General features: G+C 28.5%; 1 protein-coding gene across 4 annotated transcripts in view; it reads left to right on the forward strand.

The window, feature by feature from the left end:
- Nucleotides 1-17,310, forward strand: part of LOC107436264 (dual specificity tyrosine-phosphorylation-regulated kinase 1B) — a 78,519-nt gene that overhangs the window by 40,538 nt on the left and 20,671 nt on the right. Inside the window, exons 2-6 of one of the 4 annotated variants that reach the window (XM_087157137.1) lie at nucleotides 4,623-4,840; nucleotides 8,569-8,754; nucleotides 9,467-9,632; nucleotides 11,449-11,735; nucleotides 13,280-13,426. In XM_087157137.1, coding sequence (XP_087013263.1) covers nucleotides 4,623-4,840; nucleotides 8,569-8,754; nucleotides 9,467-9,632; nucleotides 11,449-11,735; nucleotides 13,280-13,426 — 1,004 coding nt within the window. Of the gene's footprint in view, nucleotides 1-4,619; nucleotides 4,841-8,568; nucleotides 8,755-9,466; nucleotides 9,633-11,448; nucleotides 11,736-13,279; nucleotides 13,427-17,310 lie in introns of all 4 variants that reach the window. The other 3 variants (XM_087157136.1, XM_087157139.1, XM_087157138.1) reach the window with 3 other exon arrangements.

A 17,310-nucleotide genomic window follows, 5' to 3' on the forward strand; every position in this document is an offset into this window, starting at 1 on the left:
GCCTAAGAAACTCTGAATTTGCTTGATATTCTTAGGTTCAGGGAAATTTGTAACTGCTTTCGTTTTTTCCATTGAAGGTGTAATAGTACCGTTTTCGATTATGTGTCCCAAAAAATTAACTTTAGTTTTTAGAAATTGACATTTTTCGAAATTTATCTCCAAGCCATATTCTGAGGCTATCTTAAAGATTTTTGTTAAACGCTCTAGACCTTCAATTTCATCCTTCGCTATTACGTCTATATCGTCCATGTATATTACCATAATGCCTTCATTAATTAGATCTCTGAATATGTGATTAATAAATCGTTGAAATTCGGCAGGGCTATTAGCTAAACCGAAGGGCACTTTGGTAAATTCATACTGACCATTGGTGGTGACAAATGATGTGTATTTTTGACTATCTTCATTTATTTGTAAGTGAAAAAATGCGTTTTTAAGATCCAGTAGAGAATGAATTTTTGCCTCGCTTATACTATCTAAAATATCATCTAAGACAGGAAGGGGGAATCTGTCCTTAATTGTCTTTTTGTTTAACTTACGATAATCCACGCAAAGACGCATAGTACCATTTTTCTTCTTACACAAAACAATAGGGGAAGCAAAATCTGAATTTCGCTTTGTTTTAGTTCCCTGTCTGCTATTTTTACTCTTTCTTCTACGGCGTTAGTTATCAAATTTTTGACAAATTCAGAATCATTCTTAAATATTTCGGAACATTCAATTTTTTCTTTTAATTTAACGATATTATCGCTGCTGTCTGCGATGCCTCCTATTTCCTCTAATACTTTTACTAGGTCTTCTTTCTTTGAATTTTTATACATTTTTAAAATTGAAAATTTCCTACCTTGTTTGAAGAGACTCTCAGTGTCCAATGGTAATCCAATGTTTCGTTGATTCAAACCAGATTCGTATCCCTTTTCGTATCCAAGGATTTCACACTGCACTTCCACGGAAAAGATGACTGCACTTCTGCTTCACAAAATAATCCAATAATTTCAGGATGATTCGAAAGTTTCATGAAAGTTTCTGGGTCAATTCTGTCCTTCGCGACAGATCCGGTTATTGCTCAAATCGCGATCCACATTCCCGTGGACGAGCCCCCATTTGTAGGATAAAGGGGGTGAAGCGAGGGTTTCTCAAAAATAAAGAAGCTGTGCTAAACTTAATAAAAATATATATTAACAATAATAGGCAAGTAAGCTACAATTTCCACTGGCATCCTCCTCGAGCCAGTCATTCTAACAATAATGGTGTACTTGTAAAAGAACAAAAAAATGTAGACGTATGTCTATTAATGTCCTTGGTTTCAATCACGTGATAGGATGAATGCTTCGTAGATTGGATCTGTATTCCACATATATATTTTTGCTCAACGATGCTTGCTATAATCTTTTTTCATAAGAAATTTTCTGTTATTAATTTTTACACATTGAATAATAACAAGCTGCTAATTGAAGGGGAAAACGCGTTTGCATCTCAGGAAAAGGATGTTTTTTTTTTATTTTATTTTTATTTATTTATTTTTTTTTAGTTAGAGAAGAGATAGGGCATTGATTAATGAATTAAGGAATTTTTCTCTTCTGTATCTTCATAAGTCTAGTTTATTTCTCTTTAAATGGGGATTATTGAATGATTTTCATGAATTTTTCATTTGGATTTATTTCTAATCTTATTATTACTGTTGATAACTTAATAAGAAATAAAACAGTATACTTGCTATAAACGATATTCGACTGGGGAATGCGTTTTGATATTTTATAGATTTTTTTTCAATTGACCAATTTAATAACTGTTGAAAAATTTTTGAATTTGCGTAGTGCACAATTTTTTTCATTTTCTTGAAACTGTTTCATTGTAAAATACAAAATTTTAACGAAATGGATGTAATATTTAGGAATTAGGTTTCATTATTTTTTTAATGATAAGTAGCAGATTTCGTTCAAATCTTCGATTTTGATTTAATTTTTTAAAAAATTAAAAAAAATTTTTTAAAAAAAGATGCGAAAAATTGTGCTACATTCATATCTGCCCACCATTTCAGTTTCTTCGGAAGATTTTATTCTTATTTTAACAAATTCGATTTAAATCGATTTTCAACTTCCACTATATTTAAATAGTTTAAGCATACACAGATAAGAGTAATTTTATTGTCCTTTAAGTGATGTCAAAAAGTGAATTAAATATTCGCCTATAATTATCACTTCTCTAGTTATTTCAATTATCACTAGTTATTTCAATATCCAAATGTTAAAAAAAGTTGGCTGATATAGATTACCTTACAATTTAAAAAGTAATAATATAGTAAGTAAGACTAGAGTTTAGGAACTTTCCGAACGCCCGCCTAACTGAATTGGCTGGTGGTCAATCCCTCTTACCATACTATTTTGTGGATAATCTAATAAAGGAAGGTGTGTTTGGAGAAAGTTATTTTAGAGTAGTTACACGCCTAATCTGGATTAGAAAACCACGCGCAAACTTGTCGCAATGAAGTCCTGAAAGTGTAACCGAAAAAACCACGTGCATTTAGGATTCGATTAAACCGTTACGTAATCCATAATTGTGTAGATTGCTATAATATTAGCGAAGTGAGAGCATGTATATTAAACAATATTCCTAATATTAAACAACAATAGTGATGATAAAAAGCATGGCTCTATGAATGGTGATTCTTGTGAAGTTACATCACATTAGGCTGTTGAAAATTTTATTAGCCGATAAAAATATTGAAAGAATTTAGAGAGCTGAAATTTAATTAAGATGAAATGTTTTAAAATTTTATAATGATATAAAGGTTGGCAAATGTTAATTTAAATAACTCAAATTTAGCAAATACTTTGACTTTTTAGTCTTAAAATCATGATCGAATTAATAGAAAGATTACTAAAAATGAGTTCTTTATTATTTCTCTTATTTATATGCTTCAAAATATTATTTGTGTCTTCAAATTTTTTAGACCTCACTAGTGGTTGAAAAGATGGCATATTTTGAAATGTAGTCTGACTGTTACTTCAGACAATTCTCAAAAGACAATACTTCAGCCTCGATTTATTTTAAGATATACCCTTTAAAACTTTTTCTTTTAACTTTTTTCTTTAAACTGAGAATTATGATATTGTAGTCTTTTTATTTTTTTAATGACTTTGATATTTTACATAAACATTTTATCATTCTGAAAATAGTCTAACTAACGAACAAAAAGTGAAATACTTATTTTATTTTTTTGTCTTACCCTTAATTTCTTTTTAAACTTTATTCCTATGCTTTTTTTTCTCTCTCTTTTTTCTTTTCATTGTAATATTTTGCTACCTCGTGTAAGAATATTATCTGAGTGGCTATTGAATTCTATTACAAATATTTAACTAACATTATTCTTCAACTAATAACAGAAAACTTTGAAATTTCGGTTTAATGTTTTATATAGTTAACATGTATATAACATTACTCTTACTATCATCTATGCTTACTGTTTTGACTATTTATAGTCAAAATAGCTTATCTATATCAAAATAGTCTTGCATTCCATTAGTTGGCTGCCATCACAAACGCCTCAGTTTGCTGTATGTTTCATTTCCTTTTTAGTTCAACAAATTTAAGTGAAGTCAAACTTCTGTGCTGCCTAGCATTTACTTAAGGTTAAGGAGCAGGTTTAGGTGTGGGAAAGAAGGTGGCCATTTAAAGAAATTTTTCTGTTTCAATATCAAAGGCACACAGTTATCAGGATGAAATGTTTTGTAGCTGATTTTGTAAAAACACAAAAATGTGCTTTTAATATATAGTAATGCTTTTGAAAAAGCTTTTTATAAAATGGTAGTCTGTACTTTGAATCATGAAATACCAGCTTTCATTAACCACTGTAACTTCTAATTTTATTATTAGAGATTGTTTCTGCTGAAAACTAAATGGTTATTTTATTATTTATTTCAGTTATGGCAAACATTAATTGAAGTAAAACTTTTTGTGATATGTTGGTTAATTATTAATTATGCACAAATTAGATTTTATTAATATGTTAAACAAAATTTTATGAAACATTTAATACATTAAATAATATAGATAAAATATATATTTGAAAGACTACTACAAAACTAAAAATGATTCCAAATAACTACAATTATGTTTACAAATCACTCATTTTGCTTAGTTATTAAAACAAACATTAAAAAGTTTTTAAAGATGAAATTGAATAGGTAAATAATGAAGCGGCTATGTTTAATGCTTCGTTTCAAAGTTGAGGTGGCTTTTTGCTTAAATAAGTACAAAGATGAATATGGTTATGATGTTCACAAGGAACTTAAAATCTGTAATTTATCTAGGAAGGAGGTTGTGATAAAATAAATTAAATGAATAATATTTTTTAATTGATTTATAGTTTTCTGAAAAAGATAAAGAAAGTTTGATTCATTAAAAATTATCTAACGGATAGGAAGAAAAAGCTGCTTTACCATTCTTTAAGTTTTAGCCATAAATGAATATAGTTTTAGATAAAAGCTTTTAAAAGCAATAGCGTGTAATTATTAAGTGTGTGTGTGTATTCTGTAATTAGGGCAAAGTTATATTATGAACCTCTTATTTTCTTTGCTGAGATAATGCATTGGTTTAATAACAAGTCTTTCTTCTAGAAGGGCCAAATTCCAAGTCAGCCATGTACGGCCAGCTGGTGACCCAAGACCAACTTGCTGGAATGGGTCCTCAAGATCCAGATGCCGATTTGGTTGTCTTGGAGTCGAGGATACCTGGGAAGATCAGGGAGCCCTGCCATGCACCCCTCAGACGGCTGAGTGTGGATCTCATTAAGACCTACAAACACATCAATGAGGTTCGTATTATACATCGCATGGAGGTTTGTATTCAAGTTTAAACCACATTTTGTCTTTGATTTGTTTATTTTAACTTGTTTTTCTGTACTTAATATAGTGGAACATCACAAACCTTATTCTTACAAAATTCTCCAAAATAATAAAATCTTGTAAGAGTGTTAAACTTCTGTAAAAGAAATTATTTTATAGTTAAATTTAGTTAAGTTTTTGAAAAATTTGTTATGGAAATGCTCTGTATATGATTTTTAATGATGGCTCTTGACAAAGCAAAATATTTGATTTGTCTATCATTCTTTCTGAACAAACATAACCTCAGCAATTTCATAAGAGTAAAATAACTAGAGAAATAAAAAATTGTCTTATTTTTTAAAATGATTATATAAGGGTGATGTTTTTTTTGATTGTTTAAATAAGTGTTACTTGTACTTTGCATTATTTGAGAAATAATCTCTGGAAAGAAAATGATTTCTGATTTTATTTATCAATAAAGGCAAGGTCTTTTAGTTTCCTTTCTGTACTTTTTTGGTTGAGGGAAAAGAAATTCTTATTTTTTTTTGTTTTTACACCAAACAAATATTATCTAATTAGTTAGATTAAAAACATGTTAGCTTAAGTTTTTTGTCTTAAATTTAAAGTAGCAGTATCCGCCATCATTTGTCCAGTTGGAACCATAAAAATATGACGAAATTTTTATGTTTATATGAAAAGGAGAATTTGTCTAATCCTATTTTGCTTTAATCAAAAAAATCAATTTTTTTTCTCGTTTCAGTTTAACAGTCTGTGCTGAAAGGCACCTTTTCTATTTTGTCTATACGGGAGTTTTAGCATTAAACCACATTGCACTGATAAAATAGGATAATGAGATGACGGAACTCTTATATCGTTGTCAATGTTTCTGCAGACTCTTTTAATTTCTTCGCTGTTTGCTTTAGCCAGAAATTTTTTTTATCACTGATTGCTGTGTATTGTGATTTTTTGAAACAGAACCAGTATTAAAATTTTCTGGAAATTTTGCAGAAGTGGAAGAAAATAAAAAGATTTTTTTAACAATTTTTCTAAACAAACTATTAGCAAACATACTATTTATAAACAAACTATTTACAAATATATGGTAGTGGTGTCATCTATGTTTATTAAATGAAGATAACTCTTAGAGTTAAAATGCTGAACAATGAAGTTTATTCATGATAATTCTTATCATAGGATATAAATGTAAAAACTTGTAAACAATATATTTTGATAACATGTTATGTGTTTTTATAACTTCTCAAAAATTTTGGCTAATGAAATAATTAGTTTTATTAAAATAATGTATGAAAAATTATATGGGTACAATTTTATGTAATATGTGAAAGATCTTCCGACAAGTTTTTCTGATAAACTACTATATCGCGACATCAGTATCAACACAAATGCTATGATATTGGTAGGAAGGCACACATGCAGGGGTGATTGTGTTCCGTAAAAAATCTGGATATCCAGATTTTTCTCTAACCGCGATCTGAAAGTTTCCGGAAATCCAAAGTCCAGAATTTTCAAGAAATCATCTTTCACATTTATATATAAACATTTTTTTATATTTCATTTAAAGATATTAGAACTAGAATTCATACTTGGCATCTCTTTCATTTGTAAATATTTTTTCTGGTAGAATAATAAATGTGATTAGAGATAAAAGTAAACTTACAGATAATTATTCATTTAAATTATGCTGTATATAATTCATTTAGAATATCATGTTTTGAAATTTTCAGTGATTTAAATTTATAAAGATATTAATTTTTTGAATGATTTTACTCAAGAAATTTTCAGGATTTTTGAGTTGGGCCCACAATCATCCCTGCACATGTAACTGCTATACGTTTTATTAGATGTGGTATTGTCAGATGGCAGCGGGGTCCTTTGCAACATCATATTGTGAAAAGCACTAATGCTTCTGCAATGTTTTTTACTAGTTCTCGTATCATGAGGCAACAATCAGGTCTGTTTTGGCAGTATTCTGTCACGTAATGAAAGCACAGGATTAATCTTGACTTTATTACAACATGAAACACATTTCTCTTTATGTTACTTATTGAGAATGAACTTCATTTTACCTGACTTTATGATGTTTGGATGATTAAATTATATTAAAACCTTATTATTAGATTTTCTTTTTCTTTTTGAATAATTTTTTTAAAATGATTTTATGAATTAAAGTAAAAGTGTGTATGTCAGAGGGGTTGAATATGTGATCTATAATTAACCTTGAACAGGCACTACTATTAAACAAAATATTGCACAGAAGAAATTCATTTGATGCACTATTTCATTGCTAGATAATAAGATAGAATTATTTTTAAAACTGTCTTGCTGACTTCAAGTATAAATTGCATAAAAAAGGTCGATTGAAATTAAACTGGCTTAGACAGTTTCAAATTCCTCTAAAAATAACTTATTATTATTAAAAATAAAAAAAACGGTGATTAAAAATAATTTCTTTTCTAACTTCGACGAAAAATAAATAAGATATCTTTAAATTTCGTTGTTTATAAATATTTCAACAGTAAATAAAATTTTTGTGACACATATTTTTCTACTATTCTTGAATAAATTATCACATAGATTGTTCAATTGAATAAAGTATCACTGTATAGTCCAATAACTGTGATTTAGTATTCATAAATGCTTATATATCTTGCAAGCGGCAAACTCATCCTTTTCTTTATTCTTCATTGAATTGAAGAGATAAAAAAATGTATTTTCACATCTCCAAAATAAAAAACTTTCTAGCAAATTATATCCATAAAAAAAATTTAATCAATGAACAAAACTTATTACTAATTATTTATTTTGGATGTTATTTGACACAAAAATTTTCAGTGTAACTGTTTGAAATAAGATTTGTTCCTAATATTGTAAAAGTAGCTGATTTGCCAATCTGGAAAGATCAGGTAGATGTCTAGAAATTTAATTAAAATATCCCAAAAGACTGAAGAAATGAATTTGAGTTTAAATACCTTAAGTCTAATATTTTTTCTTTAAGAAAAATAAAAAAACAAAGAAATATCAGACTTGAACATATTTGACATTTTTTAGTAAGTTTTATTTTCTTTAAACAATGTGTCTTATATATAAGAAAAAGGCATAGTGACTGAAAGTTTTGTTATAAAATTAATACCATCGACTCCAAAAATCGGAAAAATCATGGCTGGTGTGACGGGTATTGTTTTTAATTAAAGAATCCAAATTAAAAGTTATAATTATATTTTATTTATTACTTAATCATTATACTATTATATAAGGAGGAGGAGGACCACACTTACCCATAGCTGCTAGTATTGAGAGTCTCGCTTGCAATCGGACTGAGTTCTCTGAATTCTCCCTATTTCCTCTTTTTATGGAGTTTTTTTATACATTTTATTTCAAGGGGTCGAGTGTGATCTTGTGGTCTTATCATGCATCCGAAGGTCGACAAATCAAACATAATCTTGTGACAAATTTCTAGAAAGTTCAAAGTTCAAATGACCATTGTAATTTGATTGCGAGATGAGACCACGAGATCTTCATCAACTGTTTAATTAACAAAAGATTTACAAGTTTGACCATGAGAATTGTCACAAGGCAATATCGTGACACTAGAAATTTGGAAAAAATATTTTCCATCTGTGTGGTTGTTACTACCTTGCGTCTCTAAATACATAAAAAAAAAATTTCCTCATCTTTATTGTGAATGATTTTGCTAATATTTTTCATTTCACCTGACCAATAGGTATACTATGCAAAGAAGAAACGTAGGGCTCAGCAGTCTCAAAGGGAAGATTCCACCAATAAGAAAGAAAAGAAAGTGTACAATGATGGCTATGATGATGAAAATCATGATTACATTGTGCGCAATGGAGAACTCATAGAACGTTATGAAATAGATTGCCTGATAGGAAAGGGATCATTTGGACAGGTTGTTATACTTCATATTTCTCTTCTCCCATCAATTATGTTTTTGTTATTTTGTATTTTGCTTGTATTGAGGAATGTGTACTGAAAAATGAACGCATTCCTCTGTTCTTAACAAAAATCTTTTGCAATTTATGTATGTGTTCTTATAATTAGAATCTAATTATGTTTTAATAAAATGTTTTATTTTGGTTATCAATTTTTAAAAACTTACTTAACCCACTGGTTAAGGAAATGGGCAAAATTGGGAGAATGTTTCTCCCCTACACACAGTTCCCCTATCAGTTAACATGGGAAAACTGGTTTTGCTATGCAGAGAAGACTGCAGGTTAAAATGCGACTTTTTATGTGCAGAACCGTCAGTAGGTTAAAAGGAATGTTTATTACTGAAAGTACATTCTGGAAAAGTCCACATCTTTTTTGAAAACCTAACTAATATATGTATAATTTTTCTTTATACACATGATTTTTTAAAAAAAAACTTGCTGTTGTACTACTCTTTCATTTAAAATGCCAGAAAGTATGTGATAATGGTCTTCTGATGTTTTTTTTAAAAAATGCATTGTGAGCTATGTCCATTTTCTTAAACAGCTTTTTTTAGTTGTGTCCAGAATAAAAAAAAAATAAAAAAAACTCACTGATAATATGCTTTGGGTATTAGCAAAATGATAAATGTTTATTTCACCTATTGTAACTCCTTAAATTTCTATTGCCAGGTTGTGAAAGCTTTTGACCATGAGGAGCAGTGTCATGTAGCAATTAAAATCATCAAAAATAAAAAGCCATTTCTTAATCAAGCTCAAATAGAAGTAAAACTCCTAGAACTGATGAACAATGAAGAAGTTTCAGATACGTTCTATCAACTGGGGAAAGAAAAGATTGGTAAATCTAAAAAAAATTATTATTATTATTATTTTTTTTTTTAAAAAACTTGTGCATCAATTTTTATAGACTCTTATACATATAATATATATTCTTCATCATAAAAATATTTATAAAAAATTACTTTAAGTTTTTATTTTTCATTATTAGTTTTTTTTTCCATCACATATTTCGGTTCTATAATTGTATTATTTTTGTAGTCCCGTCGAACAATTATTATCTTGGTATAATTATTATCTTGGTATAAAAATGTTGATAATCTCAAGGTTCAAAAATTCTTTAATAGTACTTGTATTTTTCCCCTCTTAAGTGAAGTAAGAACTTTGCTTCTTTTTGTCTCACCTATCATTTTATAGTTCTTTGAGCTATATCTAAACTTCCCCTGGAAGCAGGTTCATAGTTTAATAAAGCACAGATTATTTAAAAAAAAAAAACAACAACGCAACAACACACTAAGTTGGATTTAATGGCTTTTTGACCTGTAAAAACTTCTTAAATAAAACTTCAAGCCAATCCTATGAGAACTATTGAGGTTTATTGATTCTTTTAAACTTGTTCATGAGAGTGAACATTCATTCATTTTATTTTTGTAAAGTTGTAAGTTTTTTAAATTTAAATATGTTTTTTTTGTTAAATATTCTTTTAAGCCTGCAAGTCCTATAAATTGTGCTCAAACACTATTAATATTCATAGTTTATTCTTCTCTACCAAATTTGTTTTTATTTTTTGTAACTTCTTTCATCTTTTCAACAACTTTTTTAGTGTGCTTATTGAATTATTGTTTAGCCATCAAAAAAAGCAGCATGAGAAAAAAAGAAGAAAATTATGAATACTTGTAACAAATATTAAAAAAAAAAAAAAATCTTTTAAAAGATCCAGAGATCTGTTTTATCTGATGGCAAAAATGTGTCTGGAAAATAGACATTCCGTTAAACGAATGTCTGTATACAGGATTTTGTACTGCATTCAGTTTTAAAAAATGGTTCATAAGTTCTTGTTGCATTTTGTACTGAAAAAAATTCTTCTTTTTTCTTAACAAATACATGGTTTACAAATCATTAATAGGCAGTTGAAAGTATCGCAAGTTTGAGAGGAAAATAGTTGACTCAGATACACCTAGAAATAATGTTCATGCTGGAAACTAATAGCCGTTGTTCAGAAGTAGCTGATCTGTGGTCAGCCTGTAACATAAATTTTATGTAAAATGTTTGGTCATGTGACTTTTCTTTAGAACTTGCTGTTTAAAGGTGGTCATTGAAGAGTGTTTGATTATATATCGAGCAACTAGCAAATATTAGGTTTGAGGACTTAAAAAAAAAAAATCTTTTTTAGTATTATTTTAATTGCATGATTTAAAATTCATTGAAGCAATGTTGAACTTGGTGATTCTGCAGGAGAAACTACGTTTTAGATTATCCAAATTTCTGGAACTCCCTATGTTCTAAGGTTTTTTTCTTATTACTAAAAGTGGGAATTTATTTAAACTAGTATAATCTTTTAGAACATTTTAAATTTTCACAATTTATGACATTCTACATAAAATAAAACATATTAGCAAGTAATGCTAAAAATTTTTTTTTGAAAAAGTAGCGAAAGAGATAGTCTTCTAGATAAAAAAATAAATATATATATATTGATTTGTGATATTAAGCAGATAATAGATTCTCTGCCTCTTTACCAATCTGTAAATATGCACCTATGTTTATGCATTGGTATAAGAGAATATTAACTAATTCATACCAATTGTTTCTTTTAATGTTTTTTGTTTCATGCACCTTTTTTGGAATGTTATACTTAATGAGAGTTCTTTTTACAGTGACGCTGAAGAGGCATTTTATGTGGAAGAACCACCTGTGTTTAGTGTTCGAACTATTGTCTCACAACCTGTACGACCTTCTAAGAAACACCAAGTTTCGAGGTGTTTCTTTGAACCTGACTAGAAAATTTGCTCAGCAGATGTGCACGGCACTCTTGTTCCTCTCTCACCCTGATCTCAAAATAATCCATTGTGATCTCAAACCAGAAAACATCCTACTCTGCAACCCAAAGAGATCTGCAATCAAAGTAGTCGACTTTGGAAGCTCTTGCCAACTCGGGCAGAGGGTATGTACGACTTCATGACAACCTCCTTTTCATATCCTTTCTTTGAATCATTCATTCCTTTGAACGTTATTGTGATTAATTTTAATCAGAATGATGTAATATAAAAGTGTCTATAGTTATATTTGTTTAAACTATATCTATATCTTTAATTTTTATTTGATCTTCACTAACAAAAAAATGTTTTGTGTGTACTTTAATTAGTTTTTTGTTTCATATACCTTTTTTGTATTGTCATATTTAACGAGTGACACTAAAGAGGCATTTTATGTGCAAGAACATCTTTATTTTTTATTTGATTCTAATAACAAAATGTGGTTTTTCTGATTAATATTATAATTTTTGGAGAATCATTTAAAAAAAATCATTGTAATAATATCTTTGGCTGAATTAAGTTTATATGAGTCTTATTTTTATGTAAAAAAACTACATTATTTAATTTATTTAACATTGTTGATAATCTTTGGAATTTTAAGTTTTCCCCTAATAAGTCCTGGATTTTTTTTCCACTTTTGTGTATGAACCTAAAGCAGCAAAAGAAAAAAAAGTATTTTTCGAAAAAAAAAATGCTATTTGTGTGTATTAGTCAATGTTTATTACAATGTTACTAAAATTCAATTTTTTTTCAAATTAAATTTTTTCATCCAACATTAAATATTTGTTCACAACCATTTTGTTGCCATTAGGAAAAAAAATTTGGTTATTGTTATCATAACATATGAAATGTATAAACCAATAGATTCATGAGACCCATCTAAAACTTTTTTTTGTCACATGAACTTGCCTTAGTGGAAAAATTTTTGTAATGACGAAATTTCCTCTATATGCATTCCAAGGTAAAATTAGCAATCTGTACTCGGACTAAATATAAGAAAATGGGTATTTAAAAATATTTAATTGCTACTTTCTTTGCCAGAAATATACCCCTTGTTCTCAAAACATGTGCTTTCACTTTCTGGTTTTTATTTATTACGCAAAAAAGTTGTAATCATCCCAGGAATATTCAAGTTATTTTACAGTCATTCAAAATTTCAGGTTGATTAAATTCGGTTATGAAGCATTTAATTTGAGTTCAAACTAATTTTATATTACTTTTTCTTTATTATTATGGCCGATAATATTTAAGAGTAATCGAATATAATTTCATTATTTCAATTACATCTATTTCAGTTTTACAGCTAAAAATTTTAAATTAATAAACATAAATTTTTAGCAAACCTACTTTTAGGGGCTTCAAAAATTTTTCTTTATTCTAGAAATGAGCCAGCAGTGTAGTGTTTACTATATTTTCAATAATAATTAAAAATAAAGTTTTGCATTTAGACTATTAAAAGAGTTTTTCTAGGCAGAATATTAATAGATAGTTATTTTAGAATATCAATAGTTTTTTTTTTTTTTTTTTTTTTTAAATTTATGAAAATGGGATCACATGTTTTGAAAATAGCCACTATTAAAAATGCTACTACTGGAAACTGGCCAATAGGAAAATGTCCTAATGTGTCCTTCCGTACATGAAGATACTAATATTCTATTTGTTTCCTTTGTAGATCTACCAGTACATTCAGAGCCGGTATTACAGGTCGCCTGAAGTCTTACTTGGCATTCCATACAATATGGCCATTGACATCTGGAGCTTGGGGTGCATTCTAGTAGAAATGCATACTGGACAACCTCTATTTAATGGAGATAATGAAGTAAATACAATTTTTTTCTTTTTAAAATGTATCATTGATTGAAATCAAATAACTAAAAGCAGTTACTTTAATCACTCTATTTTCTTAAAACAAATTATTGAGTTAAATCTTTAAAGAGCAATTCCACCATTTAAGAATGTTAATTTTCTGCAGATTTTAAAATTCTTAGAAGTTAACAATTCTGTTTAAAAAAATTCATGCAGTTCTAATTAGTTTTGTGAAAATAAATCTTAATGTTATTTACACATACTTCAATTTTTCGAAATCTAGAAGTTTTAATAAATATTAATAGTTATAAATGTAAAATTTTCTGTCGTTCTTGTTAAAAAAAATTTATTTTAAAAAAAATTTATTTTGAAAAAAATGTAAACTGATGAAAATTGTGAATTATTTTTTAACACCGTTTCATACTGGTCTTCAAATATGACATTCCTAGATTGGGGGATAAAAAAATTGATAAAATCTCTCTCTCTCTCTCTTTTTTAAAAATATTATTGTTAAGGAATTAAACTATCTAAGGCAGTGTTTCCCAACGTGGGGCCCACGCCCCACTGGGGGGCAATTTGATTGTTAAGGGGGGCAATTCGGAAATGGACTCGACAAGAGTTTAACCCTTTTGCTCCAGACCATTTAAATGCAATGCTAGATTTCGGTACCAAAATTGAAAGAAAAAATCTAATTCTTAAATAATTGCAGCCAATAAATATTATAAATTCTTTTGACGAGACCAGAATATCAACTGGGTTTTTGGCGTCGTCAAGTTAATGCCCTGCAGCAAACTCCGCATGGACTTTCAAACTTTAAAGAAAAATTTTGAAAAGAGGACAACAGTAAAGTCTCTATTTACTGCTCACACTTCAACTCATAATAGTATTCTTGAGGCTAGTTATCAAATTTTTTTATTCATCGCTAAATCTGGAAAAAGTCATACTACAGGAGAGAATTTTAAAAACCCGTCAATATCAGCATCGCATAAGACGGTTATTCAAAAAGATGACAAAAGCTGTAAAAGTTATGCCACTCAGTAACAATACTGTTAGCAGAAGAACAGACGAAATGAGTGAAGATATTGAAAAATAACATGTTGAAAAGATGAAAACAAGAAAATTATCAGTGCAAATGGATGAATCAACCTTGATAGACAGTGTGGCAGTATTGATGACTTACGTAAAATATATTGATAAAGGGCATTCTGCTGGAGAAATGTTGTTTTGTAAAAGATTAGAAAGCACCACTACCTCCAACGATATATATAATAAGCTAAAAAGTACATAGATGTCATTAATATACCAATAAATACATAATATCTTGTGCTGCAGTGATGCTCCCAAGAAAAATGGCTGCTTAAAATTGATGAAAGATGAGAATCCAGAAATGATTCTCGTGCATTGTGTTATTCATAGGGAAAACTTGGTAGCTAGAAACGTCTTGCCTGTTCTAAATGAAGTACTACATTCAGTAATAAAGTGCATCAATGATATTAAAGCTAATTCCAAATGTGAGCTTCTCTTCAAGCTATTTTGTGAAAAACAAAATGCAGATCATGTGAGACTTTTACTTCACACTGAAGTAAGATGGCTCTCTAAAGGGAACTGCTTGAAAAAATTTATGGAACTGTTTGACATTCTTAGTGGTTTTTTAAGTGACAAACCTAAAATGAAGTATCTGTTAACAGTCGATGATAAAGCATTTGTTAGTTATTCAGCCGATATCTTTGAAAAACTAATTATATTAAATAAGCAACTTCAAGGAATAAATAAAACTCTTGTTGATGCAAAAGCGAAGATAGTTGGTTTCATTACCCTTATTGAGTTATGTCAGATATATATTAACAACAAAAACTTTGAACAGTTTCATTGGCTCCAAAAATGTGAAGTAAATAATACCGCTTTACTTGTTATTGTCGAGCATCTGAAAATTCTATCGGCTGATTTAAAAGAAAGATTCTCTGATTTAAAACAAATTGATTTTCCAACATGGATGATGCAGCCAAAGTTAGTGGATTTGCCTGATATATCAAATATGCAGTATCAAGAAGAACTCGCAGAAATGCAAAATGATAAGTCAGTCAAAACTTTATTTAATATAAGGGGAGTGATGGCATGGCTTTGTGAGAAAACAGAAATCAAATACCCAAAATCAACCAAATGTGCAAGAAAACTATTGCTACCGTTTCCATCTTCGTATCTAGCTGAATTTGGATTTATTGCTGTAAATGATTTACTGTTAAAAAAAGAAATCGTCTGGATATAACACAACGGGGATACTTGAGACTGAAGCTAACCAAATTGGAACCTAACATAAAATCTCTGTGCAGCAAGGATCTCACTAAATTAAAATATTATAGAAAAATCTTTATTAAAACTAGTATTTGAATTTTAGTTTTTCATTATATGTTTTGAAAGTTTACTTACTGTGTTTCGTTAACAATTTCCTAGTGATTTCTTCCTAAAACCTATCACTTAAGTTTCTTAAGTGAACAATTCAATTTTTTATTATTAAAAATTATGTATACGTTACATAGGGGGGCATAAGAATTTTAGAATGACTTAGGTGGGGCATGGCACAAAAAAGGTTGGGAAACACTGATCTAAGGTAATATTCATATTTGTTAAAAATTCATATTTGTCGTCCTGTCTTATCCAGAATTGTCTTGATAAGCTAAATGATAGTACTTTGAAGGATGCTTAAAAAGCTAAATAATAATTTATGATTTTAAAAATGTATCTAACCTATTTAAAAAGAGAAATTAAATTATGAGAAATACGAACATAACTGTGAGGGGAAAGAAACAAATTTGTAGAAAATCATTTTAAAATTTTCAAACTGTTGCTGAGAGAAAAGCAATTTGTACTTAATTTAAAAAATATCTTCTTAACTTTGCTAAAATGATTACAGAGGGGATATAATAAAATTATAAAAACTTTAAATTTAAAATTCTTCTGATGATACTTTCATTATAAGTATGAACATGAAATAATTGTTTTTCTACAATGAAACTTTTGGAAGCCCTATTTGAATGACAAACTTTTTTTTACAGTGAGTATGGATTATTTTCTGTTCACCTGGTCATAGTAACTGTTTAATTCCCTTCTCAGGGAAAATTAAGCAATAATTATTGTGATATCTATAGTATGATTAGGCATTTCTCTGTCCGTAAATCAGATTGAAATCAAACTTATCTGGTGCGGCCATAGTCTGCAATAAATAAGTGGTAAAAAAAATGTTTGCTTCTTTGTTGTTTTTAATGGGTTGCTAAAAATACACATGTTTTTGCCAGCTTACCATTCAAATTTTGATTTCGGTAGGTGATTTTAGTATGGATTGCTCTATCTCTTATAAATAAAAAGAAAATAAATAATGCTCTTGCCCTGCTTTATTCCAGACATAAAATTAAAAAATAATTTTTCTATTTTGCTAATCTTTCACTGAGGCAAAGTAACAATTTTAGTTGTAGTTAACATTTCCTTTTTTTTAAATTCCCTCTGCAAAGAGAGAATTAGTTTATTTTGTCGATTTTTAAAAGTCTGTGAACGAATCCATTTTGAAAATAAATGTGTGACTTTATATAACAATATTCCATGAGTTAAAAAATGAATTAAAAAAACAATTTGCACTCTCTTATTATGAATTTGGTGAGATAGTTTCAGTATTATTCTAATTGTTTTTTGTATTTGAGTGTAATAATATCTTTAATCGAATTACTAGATCCAAAAGTGAGCATAAAAACTTTGAATTAATGAATTTAATTCATTTTGCATCTAATGGATCAATAATTAGTTTCATTACAATACAGTGATATTTTCCCTGCTAAATAAAGATTTAATAAATTAAAAACTTTTCAATAAAAAGAAATTAAAAAAAAAACACACACACAGTCAAAC

Source organism: Parasteatoda tepidariorum, chromosome 2 (genome assembly GCF_982258835.1).
Source record: "Parasteatoda tepidariorum strain Cologne lab strain chromosome 2, Ptep-v5.0, whole genome shotgun sequence".
In the NCBI taxonomy this organism is placed as follows: Eukaryota; Metazoa; Arthropoda; class Arachnida; order Araneae; family Theridiidae; genus Parasteatoda; species Parasteatoda tepidariorum.